The following is a 24,034-nucleotide window of genomic DNA, read 5'->3' as shown; positions in this document are numbered from 1 at the left end:
CATAATGTATATTTTTTGTATAACTTGCAAGGGGTTAAGTTTCATTTTCATTCATCGCAACTCAGTTTTATACTTCTGTCATCGTTTCTTCAGTGAATTGGTACAAAAATTAAAAATTAGAAATAAAAATTATTTTGTTTCAAAAATAGTGTATTGGCCTCTACTGTCATAATAAGTATTGCCTACTTTGTAATTTCGTGTTATAATAAAAAACGTTATAGACCAATTGCATTGAGTTATAAGGGGATCTATAGATTCCCCAATATAAGGGTAATTAACAGTATACTGTTAATTACGTGTATTATAACGAAATTGCAATTATTTGCAATTGTAATAATTTTAAATACGGGCCTTTATGGCCCGTAATAAAAATTATTACACTGTTTTATGTTATCCGTCTTAGTAATAAAATAGGCATAGATATTCGTAGCTGGTAGAATAAGGATTATCTTTGCATAGAGAGTTTTAATTACATAATTAAGTAACAAATAAACAGTTATCGATTACACAATATACTTCTCAATTAATATTTCTCAAAATTTTGGTTAATTTCTAGTTTCAGGGTAAAGTTTTTGGTCTACAGAAATGGAAAATTCTGGTAAAAAAATAGATACATGTCTAATATCATTATTTATGGATATTAAAATTACTTTATAAAAATTTATAACCTTAACATTATTATTTCCCAGAAAATACGATTAGTATCTATTATTAATACATTTTTATTATTTAAACATAATGATCAAGGGGTAATGAGATCTAAAAAACAGCGCCCAGAGACAGAACAAACGGCTCCAAAGTTTGGGACTCTAAAACGATTGATTGTTCTTTAAACTATTATTGAAGACACATTTTTATTTTATAATTTATTATACTAACAAAAAATAATCGATTATTAATAATTGTCTTTATATACAAAATATCACATCCCTATAATCTGAGCGAAAACGCGCGGTCCGTTGGTTGAGAACACGAACGCTAGGCCAAGGCCGTGTGACATAACGCGTTACGTGTCGCCCCGTTAGCTGCGTCTGCGCACCGCACCGCTAGCTGTTGATATTCTATGTTGTATATTTACTTTAGGTTACGTTAATTATTGCCTATCAGTATCCGTCATAGACCAGCTACTAATTGGCAATAATGTTTTAGTATAATTAAATGCGGTTTTGAATGTTAAATCACATACTTTACATTCTTCGGAATGGAATATTTGAAATGTACATAGCCAACGACATTTTATGCAATAAATTAAATGTTAAAATAACATTTGTTAATATTAATATTATTATTACATTAGAAGTAAACTTAATGCCTATAAGGGGTTTAGTTTTGTATTTGATAAATTGGAATCTAATTAAAATAAACAAAGCTAACTGATATTGATGTTTTAGACTGAATACATTAACTACAAAATATAATACCATATAACTTGACATAAGTTTATCAGCTAAATATATACATATGAAATATTTTTTGCCAAATCAATTTATAAATCTATCTATTTATAATTGCTTTATCCAGTGAGTAGATAAAACTAATATGTTATCTGTGATAATACTAAAGATTAAACTTACATTACACACTAACCATGACAATTTATAACTATAGCTAATTAGTTGAAACTATCTAACTACAACAGTTTCAATAAAATATAAATGTCATTATCTACATTTTATTAAAACTATTTTGCTTTAACTAATTTATTTTAAGTAGATAGGTGCGATTCTAGATAGTAGGATGTATATTTACTTACTTATTAATTCGTAAGCGTGATCCTTATTTTCCGCGAGCAAAGGACCTCCGCTATCACCCTGTAAATATGTTTTGTTCCAATATTATTTTAAAGGTACACATATAGAACGGCCTATATTGTTCATTTCAACATTATGTATTTATTTAAATATCTCATTGATAAAATATTTACACCGCTAACAACTTATCTTTAAAACCACCCATGGCTGATTGGTAAAAAATGCCACAAGGTGTTAAGACCGCCAAATGAGTGCTTTACCTCTGTGTTACATGCATTAAAGTTATATAAATAAATAAATAAACAAATGATGATGTGAAAAATATTTTAAGAATGCTTTCAACTTGTATTTGTAGATACGTCACGTTGCATCAGAGGAATGTTACGAGATTGGTCGTGAAACGGGACTGCTGACTGTCGGTGGTACTATTCCGATTACTTGGAAAATAGCGTTGGAGGCACTAGTGATGAATCTAGAACTTGTTTTATTATATAAAAGCGCTCTGCTTAAGTTTTCGTGCATATTCCTAAACCACATGATAAGTAACAATTTACCTAATGCCTAAGTATTGGTAGAATTAGTTATTAATTGGATCTATAAATTGGATAATGTAATATAGTAGTTAACAATAGTAGATATTTGCGTTAATTAGTTTAACAACAAAGTGCTAAATAGTTAAATAACAACGTTTTTTATTAATGTTAAAATAAGATTATGAAGTTCTTCAGTACCTATTATATATAGCTCCTTTATATTTTAATTAAGAGTAACCACCGAACGTTTACTTGCTCTATGGTAGTATGATAGAGAAATTTGCTTTCAGTATAATAACATTATGTTTCATTATTATAAAAACATATAAGTACTAGCTACATCATCTTAATCGTACACTGTTTCATTTAATTTCAATCGAAATACAGCACACCTTTATAATTACAACTTCTTAAAATGCTTTTGACCTTTCAATAAATAGTAATTATACTACAAAATATGAATTTATATTAATTTACATTAATGATATGCACAATATTAATTGGATATTCGAAATTAGATACCAGTCTACGAGATGTAATAAAGTAAAAAAAGTTTTAATAATATGTTATTTCTGTGCGATGTTGTTTTGACTTCATACACACTTATAAATTCCAGTTCAACAGCTAGCCATTTTATGAATACATAGTAATCAAGACTTGTACAAACATTGTATGTGGGCATGGTTACATGAATTATAGTCTTGCTTTGTGTATCACTTGAAATCTTAAAGGCCCTGTCTGCTCAATTATCACGTGACCTTGCCTCACAATAGTAGATGGATCAATTTGAATAACTCTTATTTGTGTGCAATGTTAATGTGTTGGATTCAAGGTGATTTTTCATGAGGCATCCTAATTTAGGTGGTCTTGATTACTATTACAATCATAATTATATAGGCATTTTATTCAATCATAATCGATATTATAATAATATCATTATTGAAATACAATCATTATTTTATAGTAGATATGAAATATTATTAATCTAAAAATATCATTGTGTAAATTCATATTTAGATACAATAGAACAATTAAGTAGATACCTAATTTTTCTTAAAATGATTATCTTCGAGTTTTAGTTAAATTCACAAGTTGCGAAAAAGTTAGAAGTACCGTAATATAATATACTTTATGTTTCCTGCCCATACCAGATGTGAAACAGCAATAAAAGTATTGTTTCATTTATTAGAATAAGGTAGTTACGCATATTGTGCCACTACTGAAGACCTCGAGTTTACAAATTGTTCGGTAGTTGCATTGTATATTTTTTTATATTGTTAGTTAGAATATGTTTTGTTACGTTATGTATTAACTCTATATAAATATTTATGTATATTATGAGCAAGAAGGGCCTGAACTCTCTAATGATTATCCAATTCACGTTGAATCTATAATAAACAAACACAGCGATAAAGCATTGTCGAAGTACTAGCTAGCGGTAACAAGACTAGATGTTAATTCTTCTTTAGATACTGGTTTAAAACGTACGTCGAGAAATTACTATATATATATGATTACGACACAAATATATATAAATAATATAATACAATTTCAATTTACTGACTCATCCTCATCAATGAGAATTAGGGATAGACATATCGGGTATATCTATCATTGGTGATTTCCAAGGATTGACAAAATCATTGGCACAGTTATACGTTAAATAAAAAATGAACCAGAAGTCGTAAAAATACATTGGCAAATAGAGACTATGATGGCCTCGATATGTATGTATTTCTTAAAAATAAAACGAGGCAACGGAGGCTACTTAATCGAAGTATGGTTATTACAGTCACAACTATATGTACGAGAAGCTATTTAAAAATTATATTTGTAATTTATATATATTACTTACCAGCTGTGATCATTGTTTTACTATGTATAAAAAACGTCTATTGCCTCAATGATTAATAAATAATTCTATTATATTTAGATAGAATAAGATAAATATACAGAGAATACTTATATAATATGTATGTTAAAAAAAATGCTGCCTCTTGATTCTGCCTGCGTATATAACTGGTAACTCATAAATAACATAAGTAACAATTTTATTTTATACACAGTGGCAGTTATCGTTCCTTCGATCATAATAGCTTCTACTGTCGCTGGAACGAGCTTCGTCCTTCTCGATTCAGTCACGGAGACGTGATATATCGATATTTGGCATCGGGTACAGTTAGTTGTTGATTCGGCATTGTCTCGACGCATTGGAAGGCACCACGATGTCGCGCGTGCCCAGAATTTATTGGATCGTTCGTGAGAACCCAGGATGAGGTAATGTCTTCAATGCAAATAACTTGAACGATTGTTAGGCAAGTATCTATATAGGAAGCTCTGTAATGTAAAACACGCGAATGTAATGGAGGTTTTAAAAGCGATTCGTTTATTTGTAAGTACACTGACCGCATGTTTACTTTTTATGTAAATTGTAAAAAATATTTGCTTTTCTACGAGAAATATATACATATTTCTTAGTATACAATAAATCACTTAGTCTTATCGGTGTCATAATTCAGTTTGTAATAAAATCGCTCCTGTCTGGAAAAATAGTAAGAGATTAGACGATACTACAAAATAGCAAATGCTATTTATACAAGATTGATACTTTACCTTAAATCCCATTAGATTGACATGCCCAAGATATTGTATTGTACCTTTTTATTAATGAAAAAATACGGTCTTTTCAGATCTAAAGTGCAAATAGGCATATACTTAAAATCATATTATTGATACCACATTAAAAATCGCACTAATGATGTTATCAAGGCCTCTAATTAAACAATTCATGCATTTTCACCATTCATTAGTCTCTAATGGGATATCTTATAATTTGGCATTTTATTAAGGAAAAGGTGGAGGTCGTTTCTGATGGAAAGTGCAAGTGGGTATATTTAACCACATGATGGTAATAAAGGCGCAACTAATAACGTCATCAAGACATCGAATTAAAAATTTAAGAAATATATGTATTTCCACATTAAAGAGCACGTATTTTTAACAATGAAAAGATAAAATTCACTTCTGCAAGCAGTTACGCATAATTCTGGCGTATATACCACTAAAATTATTATAGATACCACTAGTAACGTCATCAGGCCCTCGAATTAAAAACTTAAAGAATACATGAATGTATCAAGTTGCATTCAAGGTTCAGGAGCACACGTGAACTGACACGGGTGCTGGTGATGCGCGCGCCCTTCCACGTGATATCTGATTTAGTGCAGCAGTTTACAATATTGAGTAGTTCAATATTTACACCCCTTACGATGTTATTATTAGACATGTTTAACAATTATTGTTAAATATAAAATAGCTGTTTATTTATCACTTATTTGTAAAATATGGGAAATTATATAAAAATTAATAATCATGTCAAGTAGGTATGAAAGACCTGGTATGCCTGATATAAATAATACGTTAAGTCTGACCACATACTATGTAAGTCAAATAATATTCTATCTATGGTAACTATATTTTCAGACATTCAATTAAACATTTTAGTATAAATTAAAATTATAACGATAACAGCACATATTAATAAGCGTACACTTAGGTTGTGGAATAAACTTCCTGCCGAGGTTTTCTCACGAGACTACAGCATGGGGTTTTTCAAGAAGGGTATATTAAGGTTTCTTAAGAGTCGGCCACTCGCACGTGATACCCCTGGTGTTTCAGGAGTTCATAGGCTACGGTAACCATTTACCATCAGATGGGCCGTATGCTTGTTTGCCACCATGTGGTATAAGAAAAAAGAAAAAAATAAACCTTTATACTGAATTAATTTATAGCAACATAAGCATGAGAAGCAATTTAAAATGGGAGATAAGAAAATGACAACTAAAGAGCAAATTTCATACGGTGTAAATAATGAAATTAACACTTAGCAAGTAAAAACATGGTAATGTTATTCAAATTGTTTAAGTAAACAGGTCATTGTCGCAAATTTAAATTGAAGCTTCTGTTTTAACAAAAATATTCTGTTGTGTTTGTAATTGTAAATAGATGTTCATGATTTTGTAAATATAGGCTATATGAGCCTATATTTACAAAATGTCGAATCGAATAGATTATTAGAAAATAGATGTTTAAGTGTTTGTTTCTGTTATGGTGAAAATACGGCGGTGGTTGTAATTTGACATACTCCCACTACTTTCTTTTCAACTAATGATAAAAGTAAAAAGAATTATTTAAAGGACTGAAAATAATAAGTGTACAATATATCAAGTACTCTAATACGTTTTTAGACAATATATAGAACAGATAATTTAAAGAATATTGAAAAAAGAAAACATTCGGTATTTAAAACAAAAATATTTGTAACGGGGGAGAAATCATTGTAATATAAGTTCTTTATTTTCCGTTTCCAGAAATATTTTAAAAGAATCATGTCATTGTTGAGCATATATTAGTACCGACACTGACAAAAGACAATTACGGAAGGCCTTATGGTTGCGTCCCTTTGTCCGTCTGGAGCCGAAAAACAAAGACCTACTTTCGCTTTACCTGGACTTTCTATTTCAAAGGGCATATTTATATTGTTAACTGTATACTAACAAACGCACAAATGTGATGCATTTGTTCAACTGTATTGAATATCATCCTATTATGTAAAAGGCAACGGTTTTAAAACTTCAAAGTAATTCACATAGCCATAAAACGCTATACCTCATTACATAGAAAATGGGGTAAAATGTTAACGTAACGAAATAAATTAGGAATGGAAACAAGCTGACGGATACCGACATCTATAGATAAATAGATAGTAATAAATAAAATAAATACCATAGAACGGCCTTCTAGTAAACACTGCGGGTGTAGGAAGTTTTAAGATTGTGGGCTCATTGTGGCTAAGAATTGTATTGAAATGTCTAAAAGAAATTATAAATAAAAAATAAAAATATCGTTTATAAAATATAATATATAAAAAAATCGCTCAAAATAAGTATATAAGAATTCATAATCTGTATTATGAATGTAATTATATAATATAGAAGAATTTATATATAATATATTATAGAATAATTTATATATTATAGAAGAAGTAAGCCAGCGCTCGCTTTAATGTTTTTGAACTGCCATCATCTGATAGAGACTAATAAGGAGAGATGGTAGAGACGTAGAGATTAGGATTCAGCTCAATATCTCCATTGGAAGACTTATAATTTGATCGTTTATATATTTATTAACTGGATCGGTATCTAGATCCTATACCCTTTGTTAGCATTTGTCACCCAAATACCATCATACGTCTCAGTTTATAATATTAAGTATTACAATAAGCAACGATCCAAACCTGGTAACAGTTGTTGATGAAATAAAACAGGATATAATTATTTGTATATTTTAAGAGAAAATAATTTGATAAAAGAATTTAGACTTCATAAAAATTACAGAAGGGCCTTGGTGTCTTGGAGAGAAAAATGTTTATATTAATAATTTATATAAGGTAATAATGATAAAATTAGTATATTGATTAATTTAAAAAAACATATAAAGATAAAAAAATAATTAAAAGGAATTCCGCAAAATTTTATATTCACTTGATGTATTGGAGATGATATCCGAGATACTTCCCTAATGCTGTTTTAATTTTCAACCTTTTTTTTTATCCTCTTTTACCTCTCTACCTCCTTTATTGTACCAGTATGGTGCATCTATTGCACCCATGCTGGTACAAGAATAATAAATAAATATTATATGTGGTTTTACAGAATTGTATAAAGATTTCGTTTATAATCTACACAATCCGATTTGTGATATGACATGTGTAAGGATGCCTTAAGTTGCATGTAATAGCACTTACCTAAGAACCTACTACATGTTTATTTGGATTACGGTAAGCTTAGTATGGTTTATTTCGAACTGTTTCAACAGGTTTAGTAAAGTTTTTAACTAAGTGCTTCAATGTTCCATATTTTATTTACCTAGTACCTATGGTAATGATGCACTGTGGGGAATTTACATTCTCTTGATTGTAAAGAGAATTCAAGTTTTGAGAGGCCCTCTATAGACTGAGTTTTGTATCTGGATGACAGCTTTATAATCGTTTCATCTCGTTCTTTCATAATAATCATGATATACGTTAGTAAAGGATAGACAACAAGCCTACCAACGCGTAAGTTGGCCAAAGTGAAATGACCGCTGTTGACCATTTTGGCAGTTGCGTCATTCATTCGAGGCTTGAATTCGAAGTTCTTTACAAAGGTTCCATGATCTAAAATACAAACGAGTTATCGCGGTCGCGAAGTGAATATCTAGATTCCTAATGAATTTTAAAATTTATTAAAATAACTTAAATACTATTATTAACTATTTGTATATTTTTATGACGACACCTAAGAATGGTTGAAAAAGATTCTTTATTCAAGCAAAGCTTAATAATCTTACGTCTTTATTAGATTCCGTTAGAAAAAAAAACTTAAATTAAATATCTAAGTGTAGTTTAAAATTGAACTATTGTATAGATTTTGATATTATATGGATCGTCAGCAATAAGATGAATAATAGTAATTCGAAGAATAATATCTCTATTCCACTTGTGTGAATTATAATGTAAGTGCCTATATACAATTAGTGCATGACGTTTAGTATAAAATATTATATATGACGAATGATGACAAATAACAATTGGAGAGTTTGCAAATATCTAGTTTTGACTCAAGATAAACAACGTTCTATATTGAAAAACCGTGTTTTTACGACATGCGCGCCAAGTTCAACAGCCACTAACGTTGAGGCGCTCTAGACATGGTTAAGGAAGGATGAAGCCGACCCACTTGTGGTTCCCTGACCTCCGCCGCAGCCTAGCATAGCATGATCTGTCCTTCTCCCTCTTCAACACAAGATGTTGTTGTCTCTCTTACTCCCGGAATATTTTTGCAGCGGGTTCGGAAAATGGCGCAGCAGCGCGAAGGCAACTGGGCATTAGTGGTAGGTAGTACCTATAGCGTTTTTTAGTAAATGTAAAATAGTCAGAGTTAATGAACTTCTACGAGAATTTTTATAACAATAAAAGGAAGTTAGATAAATAAAATTATTATATTGGCTCTACTATTATGCTCAAGAATAGGTAACTAAGTAAAATAAATTTGGTGTATTCTATAATTACATTGCATAAATAATTAAATAAAAATACAAATCTTATATTTTTTTGCGGTCCGTAAGTTTTTCAATAATTTAATTTTTTACTTCACAATCAATAATTTATTCATGAAAAAGCTATATGCATACAGTATACAGTATTTTTTTAATTTCGTTAAATTATAAAAATACTATAAAAGAATTAATTTTTCGTCACGTTTTAGACCACGAGATATACACGCGATAAAATTCATGCACGTCCTATTCTCGAGACTGTTGTCAGGTCATACATTGTCATACATTAAACAAATTTTAATGTAAATGTATTAAATTAACCACAGATATGGAAAACTGCTCTTAACATTCAGTTTAAGGCGAAGATACATATTTGCTTTTAAAAGAAATGTTGCATTAAGTATGTCTGTTATGATATTTCTTACTGACATTAGTAACTTAACAAGTTGTACTCTTAGTAAATATAAAAAAATATATAATATTCATCATGCGCTATTTCAGATGACTATAAATATTGTTATTAATTTAAATTATCGTGAATGATATATTTGTATTATCCCTAGTTTTAACATATTATGGCTACACGTGTCATATTTTAAGTGGAAGCAAAATATTGCGTAACATAATATAACATTCATTTGACAACAATTTAAGTGAAATTCAATTAAAATTATAACAGACTAGTTTCTGTCCGCATCTTAGGCCGGGCGGCAAACATATAAAAACATATCTAAAGTAAAAACATAGCTAATATTATTTTCCATCTTAAATTATATGTTAGCTACATAAGCAAATATGCGAAATTTAATTAAGTTGGTTCATACGTGTAAACGTAGAATTTATTATTGATATCATTTTGGATAATGTATTATTTATTCTTAAAACACTTAGGTACATTGAATATGAACGAGAAAAAAGTAAATAAAAAACAAAGACATAATTACACAATTCAAATAATTTAAAAGTTGTCACGTTGCACGGGGAATTAGAAAATATTATGTAGAATGGACAATAAACTAGAGAAGACAAAACTGAAGAAGTACATGTAAATTATAATTGTTACTAATTCAAATAAAAGATAATGCATAATAACAACTTATTTTATTTTGGTTACCCATTCGCATCCGGTGACATCGAGGGTAACGACCTCCAGCGGAAACAAAACTATACTTATCTAAAATTTTATTTAAATTTAAAAAACAAGTTTTATCATCTCGAACATTTATAAGATAGAGTTAAAGCATTGATCTATTCAATTTATACAAATTAATTCGCTTAAAGTTTAAATTATCTGTCGGAATAATAAAGCAGCTGCTTTTCATTAAATATATAAAAATAATAGTGTTTTTTATTTTTCATTAATATGTCACAAATAAGTTCATTTAATACATATCGAATTGTAAATATTAAAAAAAAATAACAATATATACAGCGACATTGCCATAAAAGATGACAATTACCACAACGACCGCAAATTGATTTCACGAGACCATAACGCTCAAGAAGGACACTGGATTTCAATTTCTAAAACTCGATTACAAAGTGACGTAAGTGGGAGGTCGGTGCGACACAACACTCGAAAACGAAAGGGTTCTACTGAAATCGAAGGGAGTGATCCCGTTATCCTGGCGGACCGAGATGGAAAGCTCCCGTTAGGAGACGTCATGGGCCACGATCATGCAACGCGGTCATAATACAATGAAGTCTGTTAACAGAAGAGCCGCACTTTATGTAATTTCACATATGATCTATAATATACATATTGCGATACTAAACAACGAGCGTTAAAGCTATTATTCATATTATAGTTATTATTAATAATAAAATTGTATAGGTCGAAACCGTTAATTTGTTTGCGCTAATAAGGTAATGTGGTTAAAACTCTATCTATTATTGTCTGTTTGTTGATCTAAGAGTAGAACAAATTTCAATCAAATTTTACAAGTGAGTATTAATCTAAATAAAAACCGATATTTGATATCAAAAATTGATACTTAAAATACAGATTAATACTTAGTTCTGAAGAATAGAGAAATAGTAAATAAAAATAAAACTAGAAATTCTTAATTTGTAACAGGATTTTATAATATAATGTTAGTAAGCTAAATATAACTATAAATATTTTCTAAGGCAAAAATATTTGTACGGGAAACAGCTATTAATTAAATATTAGATTTGAGTATGTGGGCCATATATGTTTGCCCATGACTATAAAAAAATCGCCAACGTGCGTGCCTCAGTCACATCTATTTCAGCCGCCATGCTTTGCCGCATTGCTTTGTAAGCTATGTTTCGGTTGTAAGGTTCAATGAAACAGTAAAATACAAGACAAGAGGCAGTACTTATTAGCCCTATGGAATGGTCATCATAACGTGATGTCGTAGCGTTGTTCATGTAGGTGATGTTTACGACTTATAACCAGGTGGGACTAGTTTGCCAGTGAAAAGAATAGATAAAAAATGATAAAACAAATGTGAAAATGTAGGTAGGTACCAGGTGAGGCCTAGACTGGCATAATATTTTATTATTAATGATAAACTAGTGATACTATCTCATACTTCTCGTTATATTCACTGCTTTAGCTGTACAAATTACAAAAAAAACCAAGGCCACTTAGTCCATCATGTCGTCATCTTTAATCAAGCTCATATCAAGAAATCAAGACTTTTCTATGAGTTCCTATTACGTGGACATACGTCGACTGAACTATTGATGACTCTCCCTTCTGACCTCCTGAGTGTCTTAAAAAACAGCATAAAAAAATTGAATGATACCATATATGCATACTTTTGGAACACTATTCTCTAACCATAATATAAAATATTTGGACAGAAAATAAATAAAAATGCAATAAATATTTACACTGACAATAGTATGGCTACATGCTGTGTTGTTCATGTTGTCGACATTAATGGACGCTGAGCGCTCTCGCTTCCATTCGATACCTACTCGTAGTTGTACGTTGCCTCCCATGTTGTGTGAGTCATGGGATCGTCCCCCGACTGGCACACTTACCACCTCGACTGTTATAACCGTTATTGTCTTACGTTAACATCAAGGACGTTGTAACATATAAACTGACCTTACACCGACAAGGCCCCTAGAAGGAAAACCGCATTACACAACATCAAAATCATTGGAATATGGCACACATATTACACGCATTACATAAATATGTCAATGCATTTAAAGTCTTGAAATGTTGGAATCGTGTGAATAAAGTATTGTAAAGTAAAATGCATTATAAGAATTCATAAAAACTTAGTCGCTCCATTTTTGTTATGTTGATATTTAATAATTGCTCGCAGAACCAAACTTATGTAGGTAGACGATTATTTTTAAAATCTTTATACTAAAGCATAAGGATCTCACTTGTGACGATTAAGACTGTTTCATAGAGACTGTTTCATAAACTATATACTTACATACCTATACTGGTACCGGTTTTGTAGTTATTTGCCCGATGGTTAATATTTTGTTGGGAAAACTAAACAATACTTATACATATTTCAGTTGTGTACTTGAATAATACGTGACGTGACCCTTAAATCACTCTCATGAGTAGAAGATTTGAGTCAAACAAATTTACGACATTCGTTTGTTCCTGAAGACCAAACTGCCTTTTGTTTTGCGACGGTTGCGTTATAAGCAAACATATTTTCTAATGGAACAAGCAATATCCACATAATTCTTTCATGGTGATGGCATTGAGTCATGTCTAGGGATGCCAACCTTATGATGATCCTCTTACAGACTAAACATTTTTGGTCTGTGGTACGAGGACATCTGCCTCGTATAAGTTTGTACTTGATTTTTAGTTACGGTTATCGGCCAAATTACATTGTGTACGAAGTTAGACAGCTAAATTTTCGACTTCTTCGTTCAAAGCTAAGTATATAAATGTTGACAACCCTGGTGTTGTCCCACATCGCCATAACGGTGCCTCTAGTCCTGACCAAAACACCAATGCGGCCTCACGCGAATATTTCCGCTAATTATATTGTTATGTACACCAGGTAGGTATTTAAATAATACATTTCTTGTCTATTTTACTTTTAAGTTCGTTTTCATTTGTAGCTTTATGTCCTCGGTGGGTCTGAAGAAACCGTTTAGTTTTATCTTTTTGCCAAACGTGTAAATATTAAATATTATTGAATACAAAGAAAAATGTCAAAATATAGATTTTTTTATATTATCTTCAAGTAATAACTAAGATTGATTTACCTACTTAAGTAGGTGGAAAATGGTCTTTTTTTAGTTATATTTCTTGAACTTAGATTTGTTAATTAATAAATCATGGATATTTAGAGTTTACTATCTATATATCTATAGCATAAGCAGTAGTTATAAACCTCCTCTGTAAATATTAAAAGATTAGGGCAAATGACGAGGTTTGCTGCTAAGTAAACGCCTTCTCAGTTCTTGTTAGCAAATCTGTGAAACATTATTTTGATATTATGATTATGATGTGTAAAACCACATATAAGATAATATCTAAACCTCAACGTTTTTGATCCATAGAGATATTTAATGACTTTTGATGAAAAGCTATTGATTATTTTTTAATCTAAATTAAAAATAATAATACATTTTAAATAACATTTAAACTTTCACTATGCTTGCAATCTATGTCTATCACAAGAAGAGTAAAAAAATGATAAAAAATATGAGAACAGCATTAATTTAGTATAATATTACGTATTTGTAATATATCAGAAACATAATTATTACGTTAAAAAAAGGGTGCTATTTTTCTTTTGTTCCCTTTGAATTAATATAATTAGTTGTTAAAACATTACAACTTTCTAAAATATTATCTATTAGTCTAATTACTTTCTACAAAATAATCAAAGAATAATAAAAAAATCACTAAAATACCTACTGATTATTGGCGACAATTACATTATGTAACATTCAAACGATAAATAAATAGAAAATCTTTATTCAAACGAACATAAATTTAGGCATTTGTAACTTAAAAGCATAGGTATATGACCTACCACATAAACTACCAAAATATTATTTTTGATAGTTTGTCTATACAAATTGCATATTCTACAATTACTTTAATGTTAAAAATAGACTTTGTTTCATAAATTACTAGTTTTATTATATAATAAATATATTGATACCATTTTAATAATCTTTTACCATTGTTACTAAAGTTACCGCCATCTATGAAGTAATGTTAACACTACTTTGTGATATAAAGACGTACCAGGAGCGCAGCTGCTTAGGACTTTTACGACAAAATGAGAGATTGCGCTAGTGGTTGCTAATTTAAAACCGACTGCAAAGAGAAAGAGGCTTTTAATTTTACAGTATGTTTTATGGAACGTTAGATAATATTTATACGAGTATATTAGTCCCTCTAGTAAGAATTTAAGTTAATATTGCTAATTTTCAGAAGAGCAAAAAAATAAAATAAATTTATGTTAAAGAAATATGCAGTTTTAACTGTACATAATAAGGAGATATTAATAATTGCTCTTACAGTATTTTTTTTGCAATTATATTTTATATAATATGTAGTTTTTGAAATAAATGAATAGAATAAAAAGTAGTAGATAGTTATGTGATTTTGTTCTATATGAGAGAGTTCTATTTAGATATGAGACTACTTTTATGTACAAAGTATGGAACCGAAAGAAAATCTTACCTTTACTATTACATAATATGTATGTGATAATAATCATACACATATTCACCTTTGAGAAAAGGTATTGTATATTTAAGGGCCTTTATTATTGACTATTGCCCCCTCTGATAACGCAAATAGTCCATAGTAAACTCGTCGTCCTTTAGAAACTGTAGATAACAGTTAATCGTGTAAGAACAAACGTATAAGAAGTAACCTATTATCACTTAATCTTTCATCCTTCATTGTTGAAGCCAGCAGTAAGTAAATGACTGACGCCCACTATTACCACAGACAATATATTCGTTATATATTCGTCACTCACACCACTTAAGTCAACATTTCTTTTAAATCGAGTATTTACATAAGTCGGTATGTTTCCTTCGTATTTTAAATTTTGTTGGATAGAGTAAACAAATTTTGTTCAAATATTTATATAATTTCATAGTTTATGCGTAGATTTGTATAAATATATCCACGTGCCCTAATGTATAAATGCTTTAATATTTCGTTATAGATTTTTTTTTAGATAAGGTACAAACCTGTCAGCTGACAAAGCCTAAAGCTTATAGTGTTAATGATGTATCAATGTGCAGACATCCAAATTTACAATTTCCATATATAGATATATATATAATATAGATTTATACTTTTTGCGGAGATTTCCCACGCCAAATATGATAAAATATGTTGGATAAAGTAAAGTATACCTATTCATGTACTTAGTGTAGGTATCCACGAACATTAGTATTTTCAAATAGGCACTAACAGTTTTTATTATTACTTAGCATAATTATATTTTTAATAATGCTTTCGCACATGACAGACTAAATCGGTAGCAAAACTAGATCTATAATGTTAATAGGCATTTCTGATATTACCAACACGGATATTATAGTAGTTCACGGATGTAGATAAACTAATAAACAGCATAACTCGTATGAATGTCGACGTCAACTTAACCAAGTAGTACAAGTACTATGCTTTTAAACAATTAATTAATTAAGTAATTAAGTTAATGTTTTCAGTCATCCGGAAGAGCAGAACAAATTTGGAAATGTACTATCACTATGGATTACTTACCTATTATTAGATATTTTGTGCCATCACTATTAATATGAACCACTTACCTAAGTATATAATGTATATATTGTATTTATTCTTTAGTTAGAAAGAGAAAATTACTAGGAATACTAAAAACTGGTAGATTTACGTCATGTACGCTGTTTATCTATTCAGACCCGGTGTTTGAGTTTTATTTTGCCTTCGACTCATTATATACCAGTTCCTTTAAGTATGAGAGTTAAATACCTTTATTTACCACTAGCTGACTCGCGCAACTTCGTCTGGATCATACTATTCCCGTTTATGCAACAATTCTCATTCCAGCTCTGCTCCTATTGGTCTTAGCGTGATTACTAGTACTTTCTTTTCACAGGTCTTTAAGTACTGCGTAGAATATTAAAAATCAATATTTGATACGCTACATACAAAATTAATTTCATGTAGGTACTACCTACCTACCTCCACACAATCGCTTCATTTAATTTAACCGTATGTTTTGGAGTGTAAGCTTTTATTCAAGCATATGCTTTAATTGTAACAAGTACATTATTTTTATACCATTACATTTTATATTTTATAAGAATTGATTATGTTTTTGATACCTCGCAGTTTTGTTACGATTATGTACTAACTCGCATGGATGAATGGATAATGGCCTGTATCTGAACTAATTGCTTCTCATCCTCGTAACTTTCAAACTATTTATCTGAATTACTCGGTGTGAAGGACAAAGTTCACTAACTTTAAATACTATATATATATATATATATATATATATATATATATATATATATATATATATTTATATATATATATATATATATTATAAATTTATAAAAATTCGTGCTGGAGTTTTTGCTTGGATCACAAACACCCATACATACTCTCAAATTATTATTATTACAAATATTACTGCAGAGTTAATAATTAAGGCATGTTCTCTTGTTATCAAGGATTAATAAATATGTAAATATGTATTAATATATATGTTATATGATATGACACGGAATTAAACTTCCGATCTTTGGTGAGGTTTACAGTATTACGTCTTTGTTTGACATATACCTACATATACCAATGGTCTATATTGCGATAGCAATGAATCTTGCACTTAATCTAGATCTAGTCCTCTGGATTTATTGTCTAATGTCGAAAGCAAAAGTTCTATTGTTATCTAAGATTGTCTACTAAGAACACAATATGATACATTTTATGGCTACTTTAACCTGTTCATGGACATTTGTCGTAAAAGAAATTATTCTTATAGATTAGCAATTAATGTATTATTAAGAAATTTATGCAGATACATTTTTTGAAATATATTATAATTAAAATTGTGACCTTGCTCGGAACTAAAGAAATATTTCATGGAAATTTAATTAAAACAAATTAATTTAAATTTATCAAAATTCATAATATCATTAATATTTTATTATACATATGTATTCATTATATCAGTTACAGCTATCGGTTGCAGTGAACATTGCAATAGTATAGCTTTGTCAGCAAAGCCAAGGTATCTTTTTACATAGATATTTTCATAGGTCAATTACACTTGAGTAATTCTTGATAAGTAATTCTAACCTTTGGTAATGCAGTTATCATGTTTCGAAATATGCATGCGCATCATATTATCATATTAATGTTATATAAAGTGTATAAAATGGAAACGGTAACTGATATCACTCGATTACGTAACCATCTGCATGTTTATGTTGTACAGGGCCCTAATTGTAGTCTGAAAAACTTTTTGTTTAATGTATGGTCCATCACCATATTATTATTTACTTCATATTTCGTATCTTACTTTCACTACTAGTACCATGTATGTATTGTATGAAGGTAAGATTCAAATACTTTAAAATATTATAAAAAAGTATAAGTAAAAGTATCCGAATTTAAACTGTATTATCTATCTGTTGAGATTGAATGAAACACACAGAGCGACAGACAACAACTGTTTAATAAACGTAATCCGAGTTACCTTCAAGTACATACATTACACTATCTATGTAATAGTATAATCTGTGGCAAGACTTTCAATAAAATACAGTTTTGGCTTGACACTTTCTTCTTGGATACATGCCCGACCGAGTACTAAGAACTCTTTTCATTATTTAAAAACCCAAATACAATAAATCTACCTCAGAGCATTATGCTGTGACGTAACTCCACAACTATCTTACCTTAGTATTATAGAGAACTAGCTGTGCTCGCGGATTCACCCGCGTTATATTTCAATATAAAATATAGGCTATGTGTTTTTCTGATGCATAAGCTATATAGCTTATGCACATAGCATAGTTTACAGTTAAAGTTTCATCAAAATTCGTGCGCGTTTTTTTTTTTTTTGCGTGAAAGAGTAACAAACATGCATACTTACAAACTTTCGCGTTTATAATATTGTTAAGATTTTGTATACTGAAAAAGTAGCATTTATCTACGTTATTGTGACATTTATAAAATATATTTCATTTTGTGTTAAGATAATGCTGACCATATTTAACACTGACTTAAAACGCCAAGTACAGCCTAAGAATTAACACATGTCAATATTAACCTAGATAATTAAGCAACCTATGTATTGATATTTGTAGCCATTAATTAATTGAATCAAACCTGAATTTGCATATTCTTAATTATACATTCCTAAACAGCTTTTTGCATTTTTATGCCAAATCACTTGTAGCAATAATTATATTGGATATAAATACAGCATAGGAAGATAAATTAGGTAAAAATAAAAAAAAATCTATTTGTTCAGAGCCCTTGAATTGTAGATACTTAATCGTCACTTTAACGTAAGCACTAAGTTATATACCTAATTTGAGATAATTTTTAAGCATTCGGTTGAATATTTTGAGATCTTATAAAAATATATACCTTTATTTAATTATATGTATTATGAAAACAGTAATATTCAAAATTGGTCCAAAATTTGCAAGGTTGGTAGATGTAAAAAGTACTATGTAACATATTTAAATAATAAGATCCGTTTTACATTCATGTCAACATGTGTATTCTTGATATTATAATTTTATGAACTTCGATTGAGTGTGTGCGAATTGCATATCATATTATGCCAACATGGGTATTATACTAACTATAAACACGAATAAACGAAGGTAACATTATTACATTACTTTAATATTATTGCGTAATACATATTGCATTATTTGTACTTATATAAGCAGTAATATTCATTTGTTCATATAAAAAGAAACTCTATGCAAAAGCTAGATACTTGGAAACAAAATCAAGAGAATAGTAAATAATTTGACGGTCCATCTGATGATAGGGGTAACTGTCACCCATATAAATAAATAATTAACCCTGAACAATTAACACATCGCTATTTAGTACCAAGCTAAGCAGATCTTGTGATGGGTACTAGACATGTGATATAAATATGAACTTTTTTGTAAATACATAATATACATAGAAAACACCCAGACCGATCCAAACAACCATACTCGTGAATATAAATGATTGCACCGTGCGAGAAATCGAAACCGCGACTATCGGAGGTAAAGGGGCGTGCTAAACCGCTAGGCCGCTGAGCCCGTCAAATATATACATCAACAGCACTACAGTTAATATTATCATCATGTGATGTCCGTGATCCCCTTCATGCTAAGCCAGAAGACTCTGTTACTTCTTTGTATCTGTCATATTTCACACTTCAAAACAATACCTACACAAAGAAAGCCGTATGGAGGGTGACAAATAGACAAATAAACAACCGCATTTCATTTGTTTAATTGGTTTTAGCTATTATGCAACAAAAACTGTGTTCCATGTGCCTTGGAAGATTTAAGATGGGTAGATATATAGGCAGACTTGTTTCCACCTCTATGTTGTTGAGATTAGTAAATGTATCTGTGCAGACATAGAGTACAGAGTACCTGTTGGCTGTTGATACGTCCTAAGTCTAAAATTGAAATGTCAAGTAGGTATGTCAAATTATTATATGTGACAAATTCATGTAGCTGTAAATATTTGGAATGGATAAAAATAAAGAAAGTAAATCAAAATTACCACCATATCAGCATGGTAGACCAATTACTGGGATGTTACATCTCACCCGACCAAGCCAAGAGGAAAAAGCAATCGCAAATTCAATCGAACTACAATCAGTGAAAAAGGGAAATAACGCAGAACTAACTGGAGACAGTCAAGACTATGACGATAGAGGTGAAGCATTTAAATCAGAAATAGAAAGATTTATACAAATATCGAAGTACTTTTTAAGCCCTTTGCGTAAAACTGCTTCGTACATATGCGAAAATCGCCTCGTCTCATACCCTAATCCATACAGAATTCAATATAAACGCGGTGGCGTCACACAACAGAACATAAAATTCTGTAATCTCGTCTTGGAACCGGTATATATCAAGTTATATAAACTAGTGCCAGATTTAGAACAACTTAAATATATCAACTTGTCACTTTCGCGATCTAAAAGAGTCCCACCGGGTTTGTCGTTCAATTTGAGCTTCGTTTATGATGATGTTAATGAGAAGCCATCATGCAATGCTAAAATGATCTTTGTGGCATCAAGAAAAACTACTACGCCGTGCTATCAAATATGTGAAATAGATTTATTGATTGAATCTCAGAAAATTCGGTTAGTTACGCTTTGATTATTGGTGAAAGGAAAAATTAATAAGCGAGATTATTTCATCATTATTGGTACTTACATTTGTTCTATTTTTATTATACATATTTATAAATATTCAACAATTCTTTTAGAGATATTAATCGCAAAATAATACTTTTTGAGAAGCTATATGAAAATGGTGAAAATCAAGTGCACAAAAGTATGTAGTGGATTTGAGACAACTCTCCTCTTAGCGGTAGTCTTGATAAAAGATGAATTTTATTACCTTATATGAATTAATTTGATGATTTTTATATAAAAATCATTAGACGTATTAGTTAATATAATGAATAAATATCGTACTATCTAATTTATATTTATTATTTATAGCTTATTAATCAGTTTACTTTATAATAGAATTAATCTATGTAGTTAAACCACTGTATCATTATTTTATATTTGTATCTTAGCAAAGATATAGTACATTAAGTAGACGACGATGTAATAAGAGTGAGATATAGTTATTATTTCCATGAGAAATCAATTACAATAAATAGTTCAACGATTCATTACTATAAAATAGCAATGTAAAATAAATTTACGTAATTACGATGAACCCATCGTGACTTGCTGAATAGTGCTTGTTTATTTATTATACTTATTGTGATGAGGATCTCTTTTAGTTAATTAAATTGTAAAATAAATTCATCGTTACAAATAATGGATGACTTTTGCTTCTTACTGTGCAGTATCAATTTTGATAAATCTAACAATCCCATTTCACTTTATAAGTCATGGTAGTATACTTTTGAGGGAACGACTATTATTGAAGGATCCCTTTACAACAAAGTAACTTGGAATCCGTAGTTTCACTAAACTCTTAGTGACTCTTCTAACCCTAAAAATGGCTGTATAAAGATCGTGACAACAGCATTTAAGATGAAGAATTTTTTACTTACTTTACGTATTTTGTGGCTAGGCCTTACTTATAGTTATGTAGGTATTACACAAATTTGATATCTTACCTTAATTCGTTTAGAAGTTCTAGGTCGGTGACAGATAGGCAATGTTGATAGTACTGGATTCTACGTATTTCTATATTAGCGGTAAACTAAGGTCAGCGGTAAAGTAAGCATTGAGACGCTTCTTGTTTTCCACAGTACATACTGACGCTATAGATTCAATATATGGCTAAGTTTCGAATGCAAGGATAACATGTACTGGACGTAGTAATGACATATAATTTAGATTTAATATAGTACATAGGCGACGGAAAATACCGTCATCATAGTGTAATGTTTCGTAACTTAGTATTACTAATAATATAAAAAACAGTGCGTAGATATGAATCAGTAAGTTAAAACATATGTGGTTCGTCTGAACAAAACTTATTTTTGTAAGAGAATATTTTTATTGTATCAAATACGCATTATGTCATATTATTAGTAACTTTGAAAAGGAATAGTTTCTCCCCATTTATGCAACATTTCTCATCGATGCTCCTGTCCTATTGCTCGTTATATAGCTTAGCCTTCCTTTTTAAATGGGATATCCAAAATTAAAAGATCATTTCTATTTGAAACCGTAGTCCCAGAGATTATTAATCCACATAGCTAATCTAGCTTCGCTGTCAGAGTAGAATACAGCCTATGTCACTCACTCATATCTATTTATACTCCTATGTGAAACAATTTTTACATAAGATAAGTATTATTTGTATTAATCCATTAAAAAAATATTACATCTGCACTTGACTGGTAGAAAATACCGCATGGTGTTAAATCCGCCAAATGTACTGTACCTACTACATTTTGCATTGAAGTTTAATTAATTAAAAATAAAAAAAACAATAATTTTATAACATTATTATAGTTCTACTATGTATTCTACTTAATATATCAAGTATTACTTATATGCTTATATCATAGAAAAAATATGAATAAGTAACAGTCTTTCAATATCGATAATATTTGAACATTTTTAAAGGTAAAAGGTAGACCTACGTACAACACGATCTAAGCCACTTCATAAAAATAAATTATTTAAATACTTATTAAGTACACAGAATCATCAGAATTAGCTTTAACTATTGTGCATTGCGTTAGTTTTAGTATATTTATCTATATTTAATGTGTATGTATGTGTATATATGTATATATTAATTTATTTATTCAATATATATCTTGTATAGTTATTTATATGTATTAGTAAATTTAAAACAGCTCTCGCTGATACCCCACTACGCTTTTTGTTTATACCGTAAGGTTAGCTGGGACAGCATGCCATACGGCAATAAGCTCGCCTGTTGTACAAAAGTTTTTTTGTTCAATAAACAATAAATAAATAAGAGTATGATGTTAGATACAATGCGCCACGAGCTGTGCGTAATCCCTTTTGTCAGTAACTATAAGTATGTATTCGTAACAACATATCGGTGCCGGAAACCTGCTTTATTATTCAGGTAGCCATATTTGTGGTTGGAGTAGTACGGGTGTAGTCACCTATATGGAGCGAGGATATTATAGATTCAGGGGACTCAGCTGTTTTAAGAACGGTCTGTGTAGTAAAGTGGTCTGTGATAAAATTTTAGTTACCTCCATGGTACATGTCCCTTTGAATACTAATCATAAAAGACTGCGATATAATCAGCTCAAAACGATTTGCGTGAAACTATTTCCGTAAATCCGAATTGATCCAGCTTTTGAATGAAAGAGTAACATAACAAACTTCCATCTCAAAGTTTTGCGTTTTTAATGTTCCTAAGATTACACTCGAACATTAGTAATAGACTAGACACTTCCGACTTCCCGAATTGATCAATATATGATAGATAGATAATTTATTTATTGTCAACATAACTTAAATAATACAATTTACAAATATTACACAAAATAAGACATAAAAAAATAACATAGAAAATACAAATATCAACAACTTATTTTTCTTTTGATGGGCATACTACAACCTATTACAACCTACAACTTTTTTTTTTTTTTTTTACAAGGGGAAATCCGTCATGGAGACCCGCACGCTTCCCCCGGGGCGTGCGGGTCTCCATGACGGATTTCCCCTTGGTGTCCTCCGCTCGCTGCTAGCGCCAGGGTCACGGGATCGACATAGCAGTCCACCGCGACCCCGGCAGCGCAGGCTCTGCAGCCTCCTCCTCGAGTGGCGCGCGCGGACACCACCCGCGCCAACACCCAGCCGCACCCACCTTAGGTGACGGCAGACGCCCCCGCGTCTGCCGCCGTGAGGCCTGTACTTGGGGGCGACGGTCGCTGTTCCTCAGCTTCCATCGCCTCCACTGTCTCCGCTCGCACTTTGGCGCGCGGCGGGGAGCATTTGCTGC

At 30.4% G+C, this 24,034-nt stretch overlaps 1 protein-coding gene across 1 annotated transcript; it reads left to right on the top strand.

Annotated features, from left to right (window-relative positions):
- Positions 1 to 20,050: 20,050 nt before the first annotated feature.
- Positions 20,051 to 21,301, top strand: LOC131854842 (uncharacterized). The gene is made up of 2 exons (XM_059206012.1): positions 20,051 to 20,712; positions 20,838 to 21,301. Exons 1-2 carry the CDS (start codon positions 20,090 to 20,092, stop codon positions 20,911 to 20,913), a joined length of 699 nt encoding a protein of 232 aa, XP_059061995.1. The 5' UTR covers positions 20,051 to 20,089; the 3' UTR covers positions 20,914 to 21,301.
- The last annotated feature ends 2,733 nt before the right edge of the window (positions 21,302 to 24,034 follow it).

This window comes from Achroia grisella, unplaced genomic scaffold, assembly GCF_030625045.1.
Source record: "Achroia grisella isolate CSIRO2021 unplaced genomic scaffold, CSIRO_AGI_Agris_v1 utg1245, whole genome shotgun sequence".
NCBI classification, from domain to species: domain Eukaryota; kingdom Metazoa; phylum Arthropoda; class Insecta; order Lepidoptera; family Pyralidae; genus Achroia; species Achroia grisella.
Note: the sequence above shows the minus strand (reverse complement) of the source record. Positions and strands in the feature narration are given on the sequence as shown.